Here is a 16,805-nt window from a genome sequence, read left to right as displayed (position 1 = left end):
CGGGTCCTCTACCAGAGGCCTGGGAGTTTGAGGAATCTGTGCAGGATCTTAGTTGTTCCCAGCATTTCACTTTTCTGGACAGAGAGCTCAGATCTTACTCCTGGGATCTGTTCTAGACATTCTTCCAACTTAGGGGTTACTGCTCCAAGTGCTCCTATCACCACTGGAATCTCTGTTGCCTTCACCTTCCACATCTCCTCCAGTTCTTCTTTGAGGCCCTGGTATTTCTCCAGCTTCTCTTATTCCTACTTTCTGATGTTGCTGTCACTTGGCATGGCCACATCTATTATCATTGCTGTCTTCGTGTCCTTGTCTACTATCACAATGTCTGGTTGGTTAGTGAACACCTGCTTATCCGTCTGGATCTTGAAGTCCCACAGCCCTTTCATTCTCCACCACTTTCTCTGGGGTCTCCCACCTGGACTTAGGGGAGCTTAGCCCACATGCTGTGCAGATGTTCCTGTATACAATTCCCGCTACTTGGTTGTGGGGTTCGGTATACGCTGTTCCTGCTTGCATTTTGCATCCTGTCACTATGTGTTGGACGGTTTCTGAAGTTTCTTTGCATAGTCTGCACCTTGGGTCTTGTCTTGTGTGGTAGATTCCTGCTTCTATGGATCTGGTACTTAGCGCTTGCTCTTGTGTCGCTATTATTAGTGTCTCTGTACTGTCTCAGAATCCAGCTATCTCCAGCCTTTGGAAGGATTTCTCCATGTCAGCCACCTCCATTATCTGTCGATGGTACATCCCATGCAGCGGCTTGTCTTGCCATGGCACTTCAAGTTCCTGTTCTTCCTTCCAATATCTGTTGTTGTTGCTGCCTTAGGCTTTCTCTCAGCATCTCATCTTTTGGTGCCATTTTCTGATGTATTTCTGGATACTCTTTGTTTCATCCGTGATGGTGGCTTGTATGCTTATCAAGCCACGACCACCCTCCTTTCTGTTGGTATACAATCTTTGGGTGCTAGACTAAAGGCCCCTTTACATTTAGCGATGCACCAGCGATCCCGACAACGATCAGGATCGCTGGTGCATCGCTAAATGGTCGCTAGTGAGCTGTCACACAGGCAGACTCACCAGTGATGCAGCAGCGATCTAGAGGTCGTTACTTACCTTTCAGACGCGGCGATCCTGACGTCCTACGCCCGCGTCCAGCGTTGCTCATCGGCGCCAGCAGGAAGCCCAGCAGGAAGCGCCCAACGAGAAATGGAGCCGCGCGATCAGCGATGGACAGCGGGGGAGCCGGTCGGAGGTAAGTATCACACATAGCAATATCACTAGCTATATCGCTGCTGCGTCACCAAATCGGTGTAGCTTTTGCGATATTGTTAGGGATATTGCTATGTGTAAAGCCCCCTTTAGGGTGGAGACCTTCATGCATTGTGAGGAGCTTTCGCGTCTTCACATCTGCAGCTTCCATCTCTTCTTTTGGCCAGCACACTATGCCAGCAGGGTACCTGATAACTGGCCGGGCAGATGCATTGATGGCATGGATTTTATTCTTCCCATTGAGCTGGCTCTTCAGGGCATATCTTACCCTTTGATGGTATTTGGATGTAGCTGCTCTCCTCGCCTCTTCATCATGGTTACCGTATCCCTGTGGGATGCTGAGGTACTAGTAGCATGTCTGTACATCTGCTATGTGCCCTGCTGGTAATTCCACTCCATCAGTCTTGCCTCTCTTTATTACCAACTGGCTGCAGTTCTCCAATCCGAAGGACAGCCCAGTGTCTTCGCTGTAGATCCTTGTCAGGTGCATCAGTGAATTGATGTCTCGTTTGTTTTTGCATTCAGCTTGATGTCATCCATGTAGAGGACGTGGCTGATGGTGCTTCCATTCTTGAACTTGTATCCATAGCCAATCTCTGTAATTATCTGACTGAGGGGGTGCAAGCCTATGCAGAACAGCACTGGAGACAGTGCATTACCTTGGTATATGCCACGTTTGATTTTCACTTGTGCTAGTTGTTTTGAGTTCACTTCCAATGTTGTTCTCCATTGCCCCATTGAGTTTCTGAGGAATGTTCTTAATTTCCTGTGGACATTGTAGAGAGCCAAGCATTCACAGATCCATGTGTGTGGCATTGAGTCATAGGCTTTCCTGTAGTCCATCCAGGCTGTGGTGACATTAGTCTGGATGGATCTTGGTCTGTCTGGATATATAAATCTATTTTTTTCTTTTTGGCGGGCCTAAGATAATTCAGTTCAAACCAGAATTAAGCCAAGTCCAAAAGCCATGAGATCCATATTTTTTCTAATCTTTATTAGGACTAACGTCCAAATGCAACCAGGGGTGTCTTACTACAGCTTCCCTCTTTTGCTCTCCTCAATTAGTATAATATAAGGAAGGTGTTATTGTCTTCAGGTCTCCCAAATCTTACAGGGCGTAATAGCTCTCACGAAAATGCACTGAAAAGAACTGTTGAGGGGTGTGACTAAGCTGGATATGCAGGTATGAATTCTGCTATTTGCTACTAGGTATGAACCTCCTAAATTTATGTACGGAATGTCTCTATTTGTGCGAGGTATAAAGTAAATGAACACTCAGGTAAGCCTTGGAGATTATTGGAATCACATTCCTGTGTATTCTGTTCTCATTGAATCCTAAATAGGAGTGATTTCTACTTTAACAATACTGTCATGATCCAGTCCAGAGTTTGTTTTCTGCTGTCTTACTTTGGACTGGTCATGCGGGGGTTAATCCCCTCTGCCTCTTTCTGGAGCTGGTTGGTCTATTTCAGTCCTCTGCAGCCTGTGGGCCAGCATCAGTTATACTGCAAGCTTCCAAGCTAGTGCCTCTGACCTGTATTCCTTTAGTGTTCCTCCTGCCCCCTGATTACCTGGACCTGTGTATGACCTGGCTTGCTCTATGGACTCTGCTTCTGGTTTTTCCGTTTCTGATTCCACGCTTTCCGGCTGGCTTTGACCCTTTGGCTTGTATCCTGACAACGGCTTACGTCTTACGTTTCTGATACCTCGTTCCTGGTAGGTCCTGACTTCTCGCTTGTCCCTGACTACGCACTTGCTGTCTCCCTTGGTACTTCTGCTCCTGATAGTTGAGGATTTGGCTAGTCTCACCACTCTTTCATTACCTGTGACACCTGTGCTGTTGCTCTGTGTTACTACGCTGTGTTGGTGTGTGTGCAACCTCTCTTCCCTCACCATCACCCCCTGGTGGAGGTTGCGCTGTACTACACTGAAGCAGCACGTTACAAATACATAGTAGAAAAGTATGGATTGTGGGTTACTTGATGTATTGACCATTCCATAGCTATGGCCACTCCATGTGAAATGTCTGTGACTGGTAACATTCAGGTGCATCTTTCAATAGGAGAGAATGACCAGGATAAAAGATGATAAGATAGGATAGAAGAGAATTAAAAAGTTTTATCTTACCTGCCCCCAAACAAGTTCTCCCACTCCCACAAAGAGACACCAGAGCCATTGCTGAGTGTTTAAAGGTGAACAGCTGAAGGGTTTTCCTCCGAACTGGACGATTATAATCTAAAACAAGATGGGAATATAAAAAAGTATGAACTGTTTTGATGTCACCTACCTCACATCACTTGAATATAAATTGAAGAACATTTTATGTCCCACGTCCTGTTCATAAAATGGTCCACAAATGCCACCTTTTTATGCAAGTCTGCTCACTCCTACCTTTGCTGTCCCATGCGGAATATGGTCCAAATCATCTATCTGACCTGTTTTAACCACTATTGATAATATTCTATGTAAAAATCAATTAAATCTTTTCAAAATACCCTTTTCTAGAAGACCACCTCTTGATCTAGACTAGATTTCCTATGCCAGAATGTCAGATCTAGCATTTTGTATGTATGCTAGTCTTCTTTCTTGAAAGGACCATCCCTCTAGAAGCCAATTTTGAAATCAATTTTGGCTGGTTGCCCCATTGAGGATTCACCTTGTAAAACTATACGGAGGCATAATATGGCAGCATATGGAATAGCTGCAACCTAGGGGATCCATTTACCAATATGTGTGCCCCTTAAGCATGGCTTTATCCTGTTCAACAGCTCAATAATGTAAACATAAAGATATAATTCTCTGCAGAATGAAGTGCTTTGGAGGGTCCCACATCTGGAAATGTCCAACACCATTTGATATGCGTACTGTGCTGAGTACCATCACCTCTTGGTTTTAGAAATCTGAAGTGGTCCCAGCTCCCAGAAGCCCATCCATGTCAGAAGATAAGTATGATTAAAATTTCCCTCTAAGGATTCACCAACAAATCTTATATTTGTTCTGAATTCGCAGATCCTCACCTGGACTCCAAATGTCCCCAGCACTATGCTACAGAAAATTGGATTTGCAAAAATACCGTCAAAAACATTCCTCTCTCCGTGGATTTTACGGGCGTTGATTTCATTAAACAACTGCATCATGACAAAGGTGTTAAAAATGATGGTGTAATGTTCAGAAGGTGGCGAGTGCAAGGGAGCATTTCTGCCACTGTCAATGTCAAAGATGATTTCCCCTAAAGAAGAAAAATATAAGTCAACTTCCAAACTCTGTGGTCATCGGCCAATGATTGAAACCAGCTTTAGGAATACCTACCAACGAATAACAATGTGAAGATGATGACGAGCTGGTAAACTGCATGGCCTAGGATGTTTTTCATCATGGTGCGAGATATTAGGGGCTTGTTTCTGCCGTAAGGTTTACGTAGGAGCAGTGATTCCGTAGGGGGTTCTGTTGCTAGAGCCAGTGAAGCAAAGGTGTCCATAATAAGGTTGACCCAGAGCATCTGTACTGCTTTTAATGGTGAGTCCTAAATAAAGAAGTAAAGAAAGTATAATACATAAATAAAGAAGGATCAAAGTGAGCCACCCTGGTCTAAATGTAAAGGTTAGGTTCTGCCATGTACTACGTTGTGCCAGGTTCTGTAGCTTAGGTTGTGTCAGGTACTGAAGCTTAGTCTCAGTCAAGTAATTGGGCTGAACAGGCAATACTAGATACTGCTGGTAGATAAAAGTGATTCTGTTTTTTATAAAAATAAATAAATAAAATAAAAAAAGTAAATATTTGTTTTCTAATCTCCTAAAACCTTTTAAATCTAGTCATTGAACACAAACCATCCTGATAGAGCTCTGCTTCCCCATCTGGTATTGCCCTAGTGAAAATCCCCCTAAAATATTATTCAAACAGGAAAAAGAGCAGTGATTCCCGGTCGCTGCCATAGAGTGAAGCCAAGGGTGTATGTTCTCTGGATCTTCATTCATTCATAGAACGTGTTTAGAAGTTGACTCCTTCATAAGGTACAGTATGCTATACAGAGCCACCTCCCTTATATAGGGGAGGGAAGAGACTTCTACGCAGCTTAAGGCTATGTAAACACGTTGCGGATTTGCCTGTGGAATTTTCTGTGCAGGTTCTTCCTCTCTTGGCAGAAAAATGCATTTGTAAATGTACACGTTTTTGATGCGGATTTTCATGCGGATTTGTATGCGTTTTTGTAAGCTAAATAAAGATCTGTTATTTAACAAAAAAAATTGTGTTGGAATTTCTTTGTCCAACCTCTTCTTTTACATGCTCCATTGAAGACCATAATATCATCACATACCATGTTCACATAAAATGTTCATAGATAGATATATCTATAGATAGATAGATATATCGATAGCTATAGATAGACATACTGTATCTATAGATAGATATAGATAGATATATCTACATATAGATAAATAGATATATCTATAGATAAAAAAAAATCTGCGTTAGGCCGGGGTCACACTTGCGAAAAATTCGCACGAGTCTCGCACCTCAGTACCTGGCACTGCCGCCGGCGCTCGGACCGGAGCGTTCAGCTGCATAGAAATACATGCAACCGCGCACTCCGGTCCCGAGTGACAGTGGCAGTGCCGGGTATTGAGGTGCGAGTTTCGCGCAAGTGTGACCCCAGTCTTAAATGCAATATCTGTTTAATTTTTTAAAAAAAGGGAAAGAAAAAATTGCGGGGGCTCCCGTAAAATGTTCAAAATCAGAACAGGGAAAGCCAGAGACTGGGGACAGATGTTTATAGCCTGGGAAGAGGGTAATACCCATGGATCTTCCCAGGCTATTAATATCAGCTCTCAGCTGTATAATTAGCCTTTACTGGCTATTAAAATATTGGAGCCCCCCCAAAAAATGACATGGGGTCCTCCTATAATTAATAGCCAGAAAAGGCTATGCAATCAGCTGCGGGCTGATATTAATAGCCTGGTAAGGGGCCATGGATATTGCCCCCCGGCTACAAACACAAGCTCACAGCAGCCCCAGAAATGGCGCATCTCTAAGTTGCACCAATCTGGCACTGAGCCTCTCTCTTCCCACTGCCCTGTAGCGGTGGCATATGGAGTAATAGTTGTGGGGTTGATGTTACTTTTGTATTGTAAGGTGACATCAAGCCCGGCTTAGTAATGGAGAGCTGTCAATAAGACATATATCCATTACTAATCTTATGGTTGTTAAGGGGTTAAATAAAAACAGCCAGAATAAAGTATTTTAATGAGATAAAACACAACACAGTTTGCATTATTATATGCCTAATTCCTGTAACGCCCTTGTTCTTCTGCAAAAAAAAAAAATAACCAAAGCAAATACTCCCTGTTCCGATGTAATCCATTTAATAATGAGTGCCCAATGACGATCTCCTTTGTAGAGCTGTCACATCAGGAGATGTGACTGCCCTACATGGCCTCCGATGACACACTGACAGGAGATAATCCTCCTGCAGTGTACTTCATCAGAGTTCATGCTCTCGATTTACAGCATCACTGCTTTGTGAGTATTTTGTCACGCAGCAGTGCCGCAAGTGACAGGACGAACTCAGGTGACCTCAAGGTGGCGGAGTGATCCACTGCAGGAGGATTATCTCCGGTCACTGTACACCAGAGCCCCTGTTGAATGGTCACATCTCCTGATGTGACAGCACTACATGGGAGATCATCATGGGACAATCGTTATTAAATGGATTACATCGGAACAGGGAGTATACTGTTGGTTTATTACTTTATTTTTTTGCAGGTGATCGAGGGCATCGGGGATTAGTTCTTTGGGGAGTATGTGTTGTTTTTTTTTTGACTAGTCAACACAGTAGCCGGATGATGGGACTACTACTGTCCCATCATCGTCTAATGCTGTCATTGTAGCAGACATAGCGGGATGGGACTAGTAGTCCCATTGGACGATGCCTGCCTACACACAACACACACAGCTGCGCAGACCCCCGCACACACATACAGATACACACAGACACCCGCAGACAGACCCGCACACATTCTCTGCACACACATAGTCTTCGCCCACACACAGTCTCCACTCTCCACCCAAACACTTTTCCTTCTTCCTATCTGAGGCGTGTTTCGCACGCAACGCCGCAGCAAAATGGATTTGACTGACTCAATGGAAGTCAATGGGTGCAGAAACGCTGCAGATCCCCAAAAAGAATTGACATGTTGCGTAAAATAAAACACTGCAAATTTGCGCATATTTTTCCACAGCATGTGCACAACACTTCTGGATTTCCCATTGTCTAACATTAGTTGTGCACTACACTGCGGATTTGATGCAATTTCGCGCTTCCAAAAACTCTGCGGTTCCGAATCAAAATCCGCAACGTGTGCACATAGCCTAAAAGAACAAATTAAAAACAACAATTTATACAAGTCACATATATGTAAAATTTACAGCAAAGAAACATAATATATAAATTATTATTATTATTATTATGCATTTATATAGCGCCATTTATTCCATGGCGCTTTACATATGAAAAGGGGAAATATAGACAAGTATAGTAAACATGTGTAAGACAAAGGACACACAAGTACACAAGGAGAGGGGACCCTGCCCGCGAGGGCTCACAGTCTACAGGGATGGGTGAGGATACAGTAGGAGAGGGTAGAGTAGGTCATGCTGTGGTTCAGTAGACCGAGGATCATTGCAGGCTGTAGGCTTGTCAGAACAGGTGGGTCTTCAGGTTCTTCTTGAAGGTTTCCGTTGATGGTGAGAGTCTGATGTGTTGTGGCAGGGAGTTCCAGAGTATGGGGGAAGCACGGGAGAAGTCTTGTATGCAGTTGTGGGAAGAAGAGATAAGGGGGGAGTAGAGAAGGAGATCTTGAGATGATTGAAGGTTGCGTGCGGGTAGGTATCTAGAGACCATGTCACAGATGTATGGAGGAGACAGGTTGTGGATGGCTTTGTATGTCATGGTTAGGGTTTTTTAATTGGAGCCTCTGGGCGATAGGAAGCCAGTGAAGGGCCTGGCATAGGGGGGAGGCTGGGGAATAGCGGGGAGACAGGTGGATTAGTCGGGCAGCAGAGTGTAGGATGGACTGGAGCGGAGCCAGAGTGCTAGAGGGGAGGCCAAAGAGTAGGAGGTTGCAGTAGTCGAGGCGGGAGATGATAAGAGCATGCACTAGTGTTTTTGTGGTTTCATGATTGAGGAATGAGCGGATACGGGAAATATTTTTGAGTCTGAGGTGGCAGGAGGAGGCGAGGGCTTGGATATGTGGTTTGAAAGAGAGCGCAGAGTCGAGGATCACCCCAAGGCACCGAGCGTCCGGGACTGGGGAAGGAGAGCAGCCGTTGACATTGATGGATAGGTCTGGTGGAGGGGTAGAGTGAGATGGGGGAAAGATGATGAATTCTGTTTTGTCCATGTTTAGTTTGAGAAAGCGAGCGGAGAAGAAGGCTGAGGTAGCAGACAGACATTGTGGGATTTCAGTCAGTAAGGAGGCGAGGTCGGGTCCAGATAGGTAGATCTGCGTGTCATCGGCATAGAGGTGGTACTGCAAACAGTGGGATTCTATGAGCTGTGAATTATGTTGAGTATACGTATGATGACTTAAAATTGTAAAAAAAATATATATATATTTTTTATATTTGCGGACTCCTGACTGTGGATCTGCAGGAACTTGAGACCCTATCTTGGGTTTTCAGTGGTTTCATTCAACCCTTCGGGTGCCAGTGTGGATAACTTGAAAATTCAGCTGGACAGTCGAGTTATTAGTTTCTAATATCTATTTGTAACGTGATCACGTTTGTGTTCTAAAGTAAGTCTTAGACTTGTGCTCTAACAAAACAACAATGTATAGATAAACTATGGTTCAAAACCCCATTTTTGATATGATATTAGAGGCTGGGACCTTTGGATTTGGGGGTAGAACTTTTCAGAGTAAAGGGTTACGACTCACTTTTGAATAATGGACCAAGGTTTGGACCATGAGCTTCTGATCAAGTTGTAGGACTTGTTGAAGGTTGTTATAAAGCTGTATTTTAATTTGCTGTCATCGGGATCAGATTTGATCTTATCATTTCTCACTGTACTGAGGTTCTTTTTCATTAGATTCTTCATTTTGTTGGTTTTATTTGGAAAGGCATTCTGACTGAGTTTTTTGTGCTATTTAACGCATCTTCAAGAATATTTTTAGGGTTTCCTTTTTCAAGGAATCTCATTTCCAATATATGTGAATAACGCAAAAAAAATCTGTATCTAGATCACAGTTCTTCATTCATTCACAAATTGTTGTGCTTCAATATCGAGCAATATGAAAAACAAATCATCTATAAATCTTTTAAAAAATTAAGTGCGACCAATCGGCAGGAGGGTCCGCCCGATAAAGAGGGACTCAAATCTACACAATTAGGAGATTTGCCTAACTGGGGGCCAAACATCTGATAATATCTCCTTCACAATCACTAAAAGTGAAGGTGTTAACTATCTTGAAATTTCTAGCGACCACTTTTCCCACATTTTAAGTCATCATACATTTACTCAACATAATTCACATTTATATACAACAAATGGTTCTTTGCTGCAAATTTTACATATGTAACGTTTATGAACTGTGGCAAAATAAGAATGCGGTCCCAAACTTGCAGGACCCTCCACTGTGCTTCTTTGTTGGTGCAATTCTCATTAATGTACCACTCTCCAGCCCTTTGGAGAACAAACTTCCTTCATTTGCAGTCAGACATCTCACATTTTGACTCCTCAATCAAGTGCACCTTTTGCCATTTTTCTGCACCCCAGGTCCTGTTTTGTGCATAGGTGCTTCACTTAGCCATGTTTCCATGTCGAAGGTGTGGATTTTTTGCCACAATTCTTCCTTTGGGGCAAACTGTAGACTGATGTAGCAGTGTCCCACGGTTTGTTACTTCTGAGCTGATGGTACTGCTGGATATCTTTTGATTTTAAAGTAAGTACTGTAGATATGATGTCTTTCATCTGCTGCACTAAGTTTCCTTGGCCAACTACTGCGTCTATGGTCCACAATGTTGACCATTTTTTGGTGCTTCTTCAAAAGAGCTTGAAAAGTATACATATTGATACCCCATCCAACTTTGAAATTTTTGCCAGGGAGAGACGTTGCTGATGCAGTAGAACTACTTTGTACACTGCTGCTGTGCTTAGTCTTGCCATGGTGTATGTATGACCTGTGACATTAACCTGTCTTCCACGACTTCACATTTGTAGCAGACTTTGGCCTGTTCCTCACCCAGTTTTATGCCTCATACACAGTTGTTTCTGTTTCAGTTAAAGGGGTTGTCCGGGCTTTTCACATAATCTCAGTACATATCTGGGCTGCAGAATTATGACAATAAGTAATTTACTTTCTGTCACTAGTTTGCACGGTTTTCTAGATATTTTGAACAGAACGTCCAAGGGGGTGTTATGGCATTGAAATGAGAACTAGTTGTAACCTCCTACTCTACTCCAAACATGCCCTCTATAGCAACAACCCCACCCTCCATAGCTATAGGCCCTCCCCGTCCACATGAAGCAGCCCACATCACACAGTAACGAATTCTTCCCCTCCAGCAGCCTCAGTGCAGAGAGCAGAGAGCTGCTCCTCCCCCAGACACACACTGAACAGTTATCTATGCAAAGTGAAACTAGTGAGGAGGGAAAATCGTCCTGTATTCTGGGACAGGCTGCTCCCATCAGTATTTGTGTCATTAGAGACACAGTGCTCACACATACACTGCACCAAATCTGCTGCTGTGTGAAGACATCAGTGACACAGAGCTGTCTCTGTCTCCCTTTAACGACTGTATATGAATATGATGATCACTATTTTGGTCCATACGAAATTTTCGCACATTGGTCATCGGGGGCGCAGGCAATTTCAGAAAAAGCAAGCTGGTCAAATGTAAATGTATTTCATGGGATAATGAACACAGACAGGTATTTATATATGTAGACTGGTAATACAATAAATTGGTTTGATAAGTAGAGGCCAAAAAATGTCTTCTGTTTAAGGTGCCACCTGCAGATTATTGTTTCTTTCTGCAGGTTTATGAAAATGAATGCTTAAACTGTATTTAGTGATCATATCATGAATGTGTGGTTTGTTTGGCTCTTTTCTTGCTGAAGGGAGCAAGTTTACCTTTCACATGGTGTATTGTGTGTGTGTGGGGCGAAGTAATCAGCGAAAAAGCAGTGCATGTTTACAAATGTGTTTGCATATGTGACTCACCTGCAGTGAAGTATGCAATCCTCCAATTTGGCTGAAAGAGGCTGGGCAAGCACTTGAGCAAGCTGGAAAGACCCCAATGCAAATGTTTGGATTTGTTTGTGATGTCTGTAAGCAGCTTTGTGGTAGTGTGCTTTGGGGTAGTGTGGTGCCACCTGCAGATCATTTTTTCTTACTGCAGATTTATGAAAATTAATGTTTACACTGTATTTTGTGATCAAATCATGGATGTGTGGTTTGTTTTGCTATTTTCTTGCTGAAGGGGGCAAGTTTATCTTTCAAATGATGTATCATTGTGTGTGTGGGTGCAGTATGAACGGAGATACAAAGTAATCCCCGAAAAACAGTGTTTAGAAATAATAGAATAGATTATCAACTTTTGCACTGTACTGTATAAAAAAATTAGTAGCCATTATGAATTTCCATGAAAGCTTGAAGACTCCTGAAAATGGAGATGTGGCATCTTCACCTTCACAGTTTTCCTTTGCTGAGGGACCAATCCGACCAGTGCCCTTCTGTTCAAGGTACTAGGGCTAGGCGCAATTCAATCCCGATCATACAAGATCAAGAGCGCTGCTGTAAAGTTGGAAACAATAGCCCAATGAACTCCATTTACTAATTGAAGACTATGGCTCTGTTTTTTGGGGAATTAAGACGGACCCTCCCAAAGGAGCGTGCCTGAAACATGATGTAAACCCGGTCTTAGAAAACAAAAGTTTGGGGAATCATGAGTAGGGAATAGGGAGAAAACAAAGTCACATCCTCCTGTCTCAGGTGTCCACCAGTATGAGAATGTCACCTTGTGCCTTCTATGTACAGTATGTCTATCTGACATTGTGGCCCATTACTATTCAAATAAATAAAGCTGAGTTGCAATACCACAAATAACCTATGGACAAGGGTGGCGCTGTTTCTAAAAAAAAAACAACAACACAGAATTTTTTTCCAACAATAATCAAACTACAGATTATGAAGCATTGGAGAACAACCCTGTGGAAATTTATCTATAGCATTTCCTACCACACTAGAACTGTATTTCCATAAGACCAGAATAGTAATTTGAATCTATGTGCATCTGGCAAAACTCATCATCCTTGCTGCTGTCCCTGGGGAGCGCACTGTGAATATTTTAGGAAGTCCTGCTTTAGCAATAAAATGCTTAGAACCCGGCCATTTCTCCCACGCAGCCCTAAAAAATGTATTCTATTCACAGGCCCGTATAATACAAAAGCACAAAAGGCTGCAATTATTTGTATTGTAAAATCTGATAAAGGTTCAGCTGCTGCCGCCGGGAAGCCTCTGCGTTCCCAAATACATAAATCAGGATTCAGGAACAATGGCCATGCCAAATGTTATACAGAAGAGCCAAAATAGGGATTACACATACGCCCCCCCAGCTCCCCATCCCCGCCATATACACGTCATATATACTCCACAATGGTGGATATTCCCAAAAAGTTATTCCCTATCCATGTTGTAGGGGATAACTTGCTGAATGCTGGTAGTCCGACTGATGTGACCCCCCAGATCCTGATATCAGGGCTCTGCATTCCCATCCTAAATGGAGGTTCACATCATCAGCCTCAGCTCCATCTATTGTCTATGTGACTGCTGGAAATGGCTGAGTGCTGTACTTGACAGTAACATAGACAATGAATGGAGCAGAGGCCGTGCATCCACCCCACAGCCACATCCAGTTCTAGAGCCCTGATCTTGGGATCCCAGGAGGTAGTAAACTGATTAAATTTGCTGATGACACAAAGCTAGGAGGGATAGCTAATACTAGAGAAGAGAGAGGATTCAAAAAGATATAAATAAACTGGAGAAGTTGGCAGCAACTAACAGAATGGTTTTTAACAGGGAAAAATGTAAAGTACTACATCTGGGCAATAAAAATGAAAAAAAGCATATACAGAATGGGAGGAATAGGGCTAAGCAACAGCACATGTGAAAAAGACTTGGGTATACTAATAGATCACAGACTGAATATGAGTCAACAGTGTGATGCAGCAGCAAAAAAAGCAAATGCAATTCTAGGATGTATTAACAGAAGCATACAGTCTAGATCACGTGAAGTCATTATTTCCCTCTACTCCTCTTTGGTCAGACCTCATCTGGAATATTGTGTCCAGTTTTGGGCACCACATTTTAAAAAAGACATCAACAAACTGGAGCAAGTTCAGAAAAGAGCGACCAGAATGGTGACCGGTCTGCAAACCCTGTCTTATGAGGAAAGGTTGCAGGATTTGGGAATGTTTAGTTTGCAAAAGAGAAGACTGAGAGGAGACTTAATAGCTGTCTACAAATATCTAACGGGCTGTCACATTGTAGAAGGATCATCTTTATTCTCATTTGCACAAGGAAAGACTAGAAGCAATGGGATGAAACTGAATGGGAGGAGACACAGATTAGATATTAGAAAAAACTTTTTGACAGTTAGAGTGATCAATGAGTGGAACAAGCTGCCAGAGAAGTGGTGAGTTCTCCTACAATGGAAGTCTTCAAACAGAGGCTGGACAGACATCTGACTGGGATGATTTAGAGAATCCTGCTTTGAGCAGGGGGTTGGACCAGATGGCCCAGGAGGTCCCTTCCAACTCTACGATTCTATGATTCTATGATTCTAGTAGTGGTCAGACACACAGCGATCAGCAAGTTATCCTGTACCCTATTATTCTATATCCTTTTTTGGGGGGGAATAACCCTTTAAGTCCAACCCTAGGAATGACTCAACTTTGGCGTTTGCAGACAGGCCGAAATTCATAGGGAATTTTTCCCAAAAACTGGACAGTCCTGGATACTTTGGGACTTAGACTAGGAAATTAGTATGACAGGGCACCATGGCTTTTGCTCTGCCATCATGATGGTGAGCCTTCCAAGGTTTTGAATGGAGTGTTGGCTATTGCTATTCCTACAACACATATGGCTATGCCAATCCCTGCCCCGTCACAGAGAATAGTTATCCCAGAATTATGTTCCAACGCACCATCCGTAACAGAGTTCCTATGTGCCACGTACAACGCCAGCGTGATAAAGAGGGGCCTTCAAACCCTCTTCAGACTCCGGGGCCTGAGTCTTTACCCCCCCACACTGTGAAGCAGTACATACTAACCTGAGTGATACAGGCCCCAGTAAACGCCACAATCACCGCCACCACATTGACAGTCAGTTGGAATTGAAGAAATTTGGAAATGCTGTCATACACGTTGCGGCCCCACATAACGGCCTTGACTATGCTGGAGAAGTTGTCGTCCGTTAAGATGATATCCGAGGCTTCTTTGGCCACATCTGTGCCAGCCAAACCCTAGGTGTGAAAAGTCACCAAAAATCAGAATGTAAATGGTGGAGGGATTTGGAAAAATCCAAGTAAGAATCTGTAATGTGGAGGAAACCTATCAGCCATGATAGCGCCACCTTGCCCCGCTGTCTAGAGATGGACCTCCAGCAGAGAAGCCCCAGGAATGATCCCAGCAGACACAGGTCTACTGACATCGCTTCACCTGAAGCCTCCATCCTATTTAAAGGGGGACAAAAAAAACTATTTTTTTTTATTATTCCTGTTATTTTTTTATTTTTTACTTTAATGAGTTTATGGTTCCAGAGATAATCAGACCGGAAAAAACAAGGGATCTATTTCATTCTGATCCTCTCGATTGTTTGTCTGGAGAACAGCTGTATTAAAAAGGGACCAAGTTTACTTTGCCTGATGGCTGCAGACAGAATAATGGGAGCAGCTTTCAGTAAAAGCAATCTGCCTCCCAGTAATGTATATAATATTATATTGTGTGCTGGGAGAAGTTGACATCTCTTGGGGGACACCCAGACCATTTTTTTCTTAATTGTTCTTGTTAAAAGTTTTTTTTTATTTTAATGTTCATAAGAAATTATTTGCTTATCAATTAAAGGAGTTGTCCACCTTTGATGGCATTTTTTATTCTACTACTTCATATATTTTGGGCTTGAAATAATTTTTTACAATTGGGATTCAGTAAAAAGTTTGGTTCTTTGTTTCCCGACACACTCAACCTTGATGTGGTCTGAGGTCATAAATCAGCTGAGGGGAGCTCCGAAAAAGTCGGATACAAGATTTAAAAAATCTCCCTTAAGACTGCCAAAATGGGCTCACTTTTGGAATCTCAGTCAACTCATTCAGCAGCTAGCAATAGATATGTGCAGCACAGACACTATAGAATATATATATATATATCTATCAAGATATTGCAAAAAGTTTTAATGAAACTCAAATTTTTTTCAGCCTCAAATACATACATTTAAGTAAAAAAAAACACAAACAACCCATTAAATTTTTCCCAAAGTTAGGCAACACCTTTAACTTTCAATGTGTGTGTAGTCATTTTCTAACATCCTGACACACTATATATATATGGATTTACCATGGCAAAGCCAACATCTGCTTTTTTAAGAGCCGGGCCATCATTGGTGCCATCTCCCGTCACCGCTACCACTTGACGTTGTTCACCAATTGTGCTATCAATTATCCCTGAAAATAAGATACAGGAATTAATTCACAGACGTCGATATTTGTCATTAGTTTGATAGTCCACTTTTGTCAATTAATTTTTTCTTAGTGCTGATCACATTGAGTACTATTGCTGGAAACCTTAACGATCGCTGGAACTTTTCCGTAAGTGTTACATTTCCCTGCAGTGCCTCCACAGGAAAAAAAAAGGTATTACATTTTTATTTTTTTTTTTTTAAATCAATGGGCTTTTTGTATAATGAATGTAATTAGGTCCTTCAAAGTAGGGTCCCAAATTGGCAGTTTGCCATCATTGACTGATAGCCTTTGGGGCAGAGTGTAAATATTCCAAATTTTGCACTGTCAATATTGATAAATTTGCCTTTGTCACTCATGGCTTCAAGTTTACCAGTCTCTATATATCTAACCTAGTTTCTAGTCCCTTAAATCTCAATGTATCGATATTGAAAATTAATTTATCCATGATACCACCAGTAAAACCTATAACAGTATCCATTTTACCGTCATATGGGGTGTTGGCAGTGTTAAGTTGTGCGTCTAAACCATCCGTTTCACAATAGAAATATTTTTGAATTTTTTGCATGTTGCTTGCCGGTTTGAATGTTTTTTTGACAATAAGTAAAAACTAAAATCCGTATTGGAAATCCGTTAGCTAATAAGTGTAATACTGGTTAATACCACTAGATGTCACTGTGGATAAACTTTTACATAATTATTATTACTCCAAATAAAGCAAAGCGGTGAGCTGCATGAATAATGGGAGTTATGCGTAAAATAAAATCTTTTTTAAACTTTGTTTTTAAGATTGAAAAAAAGTCTGT

At 42.3% G+C, this 16,805-nt stretch overlaps 1 protein-coding gene across 6 annotated transcripts in view; it reads right to left on the bottom strand.

Annotated features, from left to right (window-relative positions):
* Positions 1 to 16,805, bottom strand: part of ATP2B3 (ATPase plasma membrane Ca2+ transporting 3) — a 443,364-nt gene that overhangs the window by 31,334 nt on the left and 395,225 nt on the right. For all 6 annotated transcript variants that reach the window (XM_073590908.1, XM_073590910.1, XM_073590911.1 and 3 more), the window contains 5 exons: positions 15,878 to 15,984; positions 14,596 to 14,787; positions 4,579 to 4,792; positions 4,287 to 4,498; positions 3,397 to 3,504 (listed from right to left, as the gene is read on the bottom strand). In XM_073590908.1, coding sequence (XP_073447009.1) covers positions 3,397 to 3,504; positions 4,287 to 4,498; positions 4,579 to 4,792; positions 14,596 to 14,787; positions 15,878 to 15,984 — 833 coding nt within the window. The remainder of the gene's footprint in view (positions 1 to 3,396; positions 3,505 to 4,286; positions 4,499 to 4,578; positions 4,793 to 14,595; positions 14,788 to 15,877; positions 15,985 to 16,805) is intronic.

This window comes from Dendrobates tinctorius, unplaced genomic scaffold, assembly GCF_039654945.1.
Source record: "Dendrobates tinctorius isolate UK_male_01 unplaced genomic scaffold, ASM3965494v1 ptg000120l, whole genome shotgun sequence".
Classification (NCBI taxonomy): domain Eukaryota; kingdom Metazoa; phylum Chordata; class Amphibia; order Anura; family Dendrobatidae; genus Dendrobates; species Dendrobates tinctorius.
The sequence above is the reverse complement of the archived record's forward strand: the minus strand, read 5'-3'. Positions and strand labels throughout refer to the sequence as shown.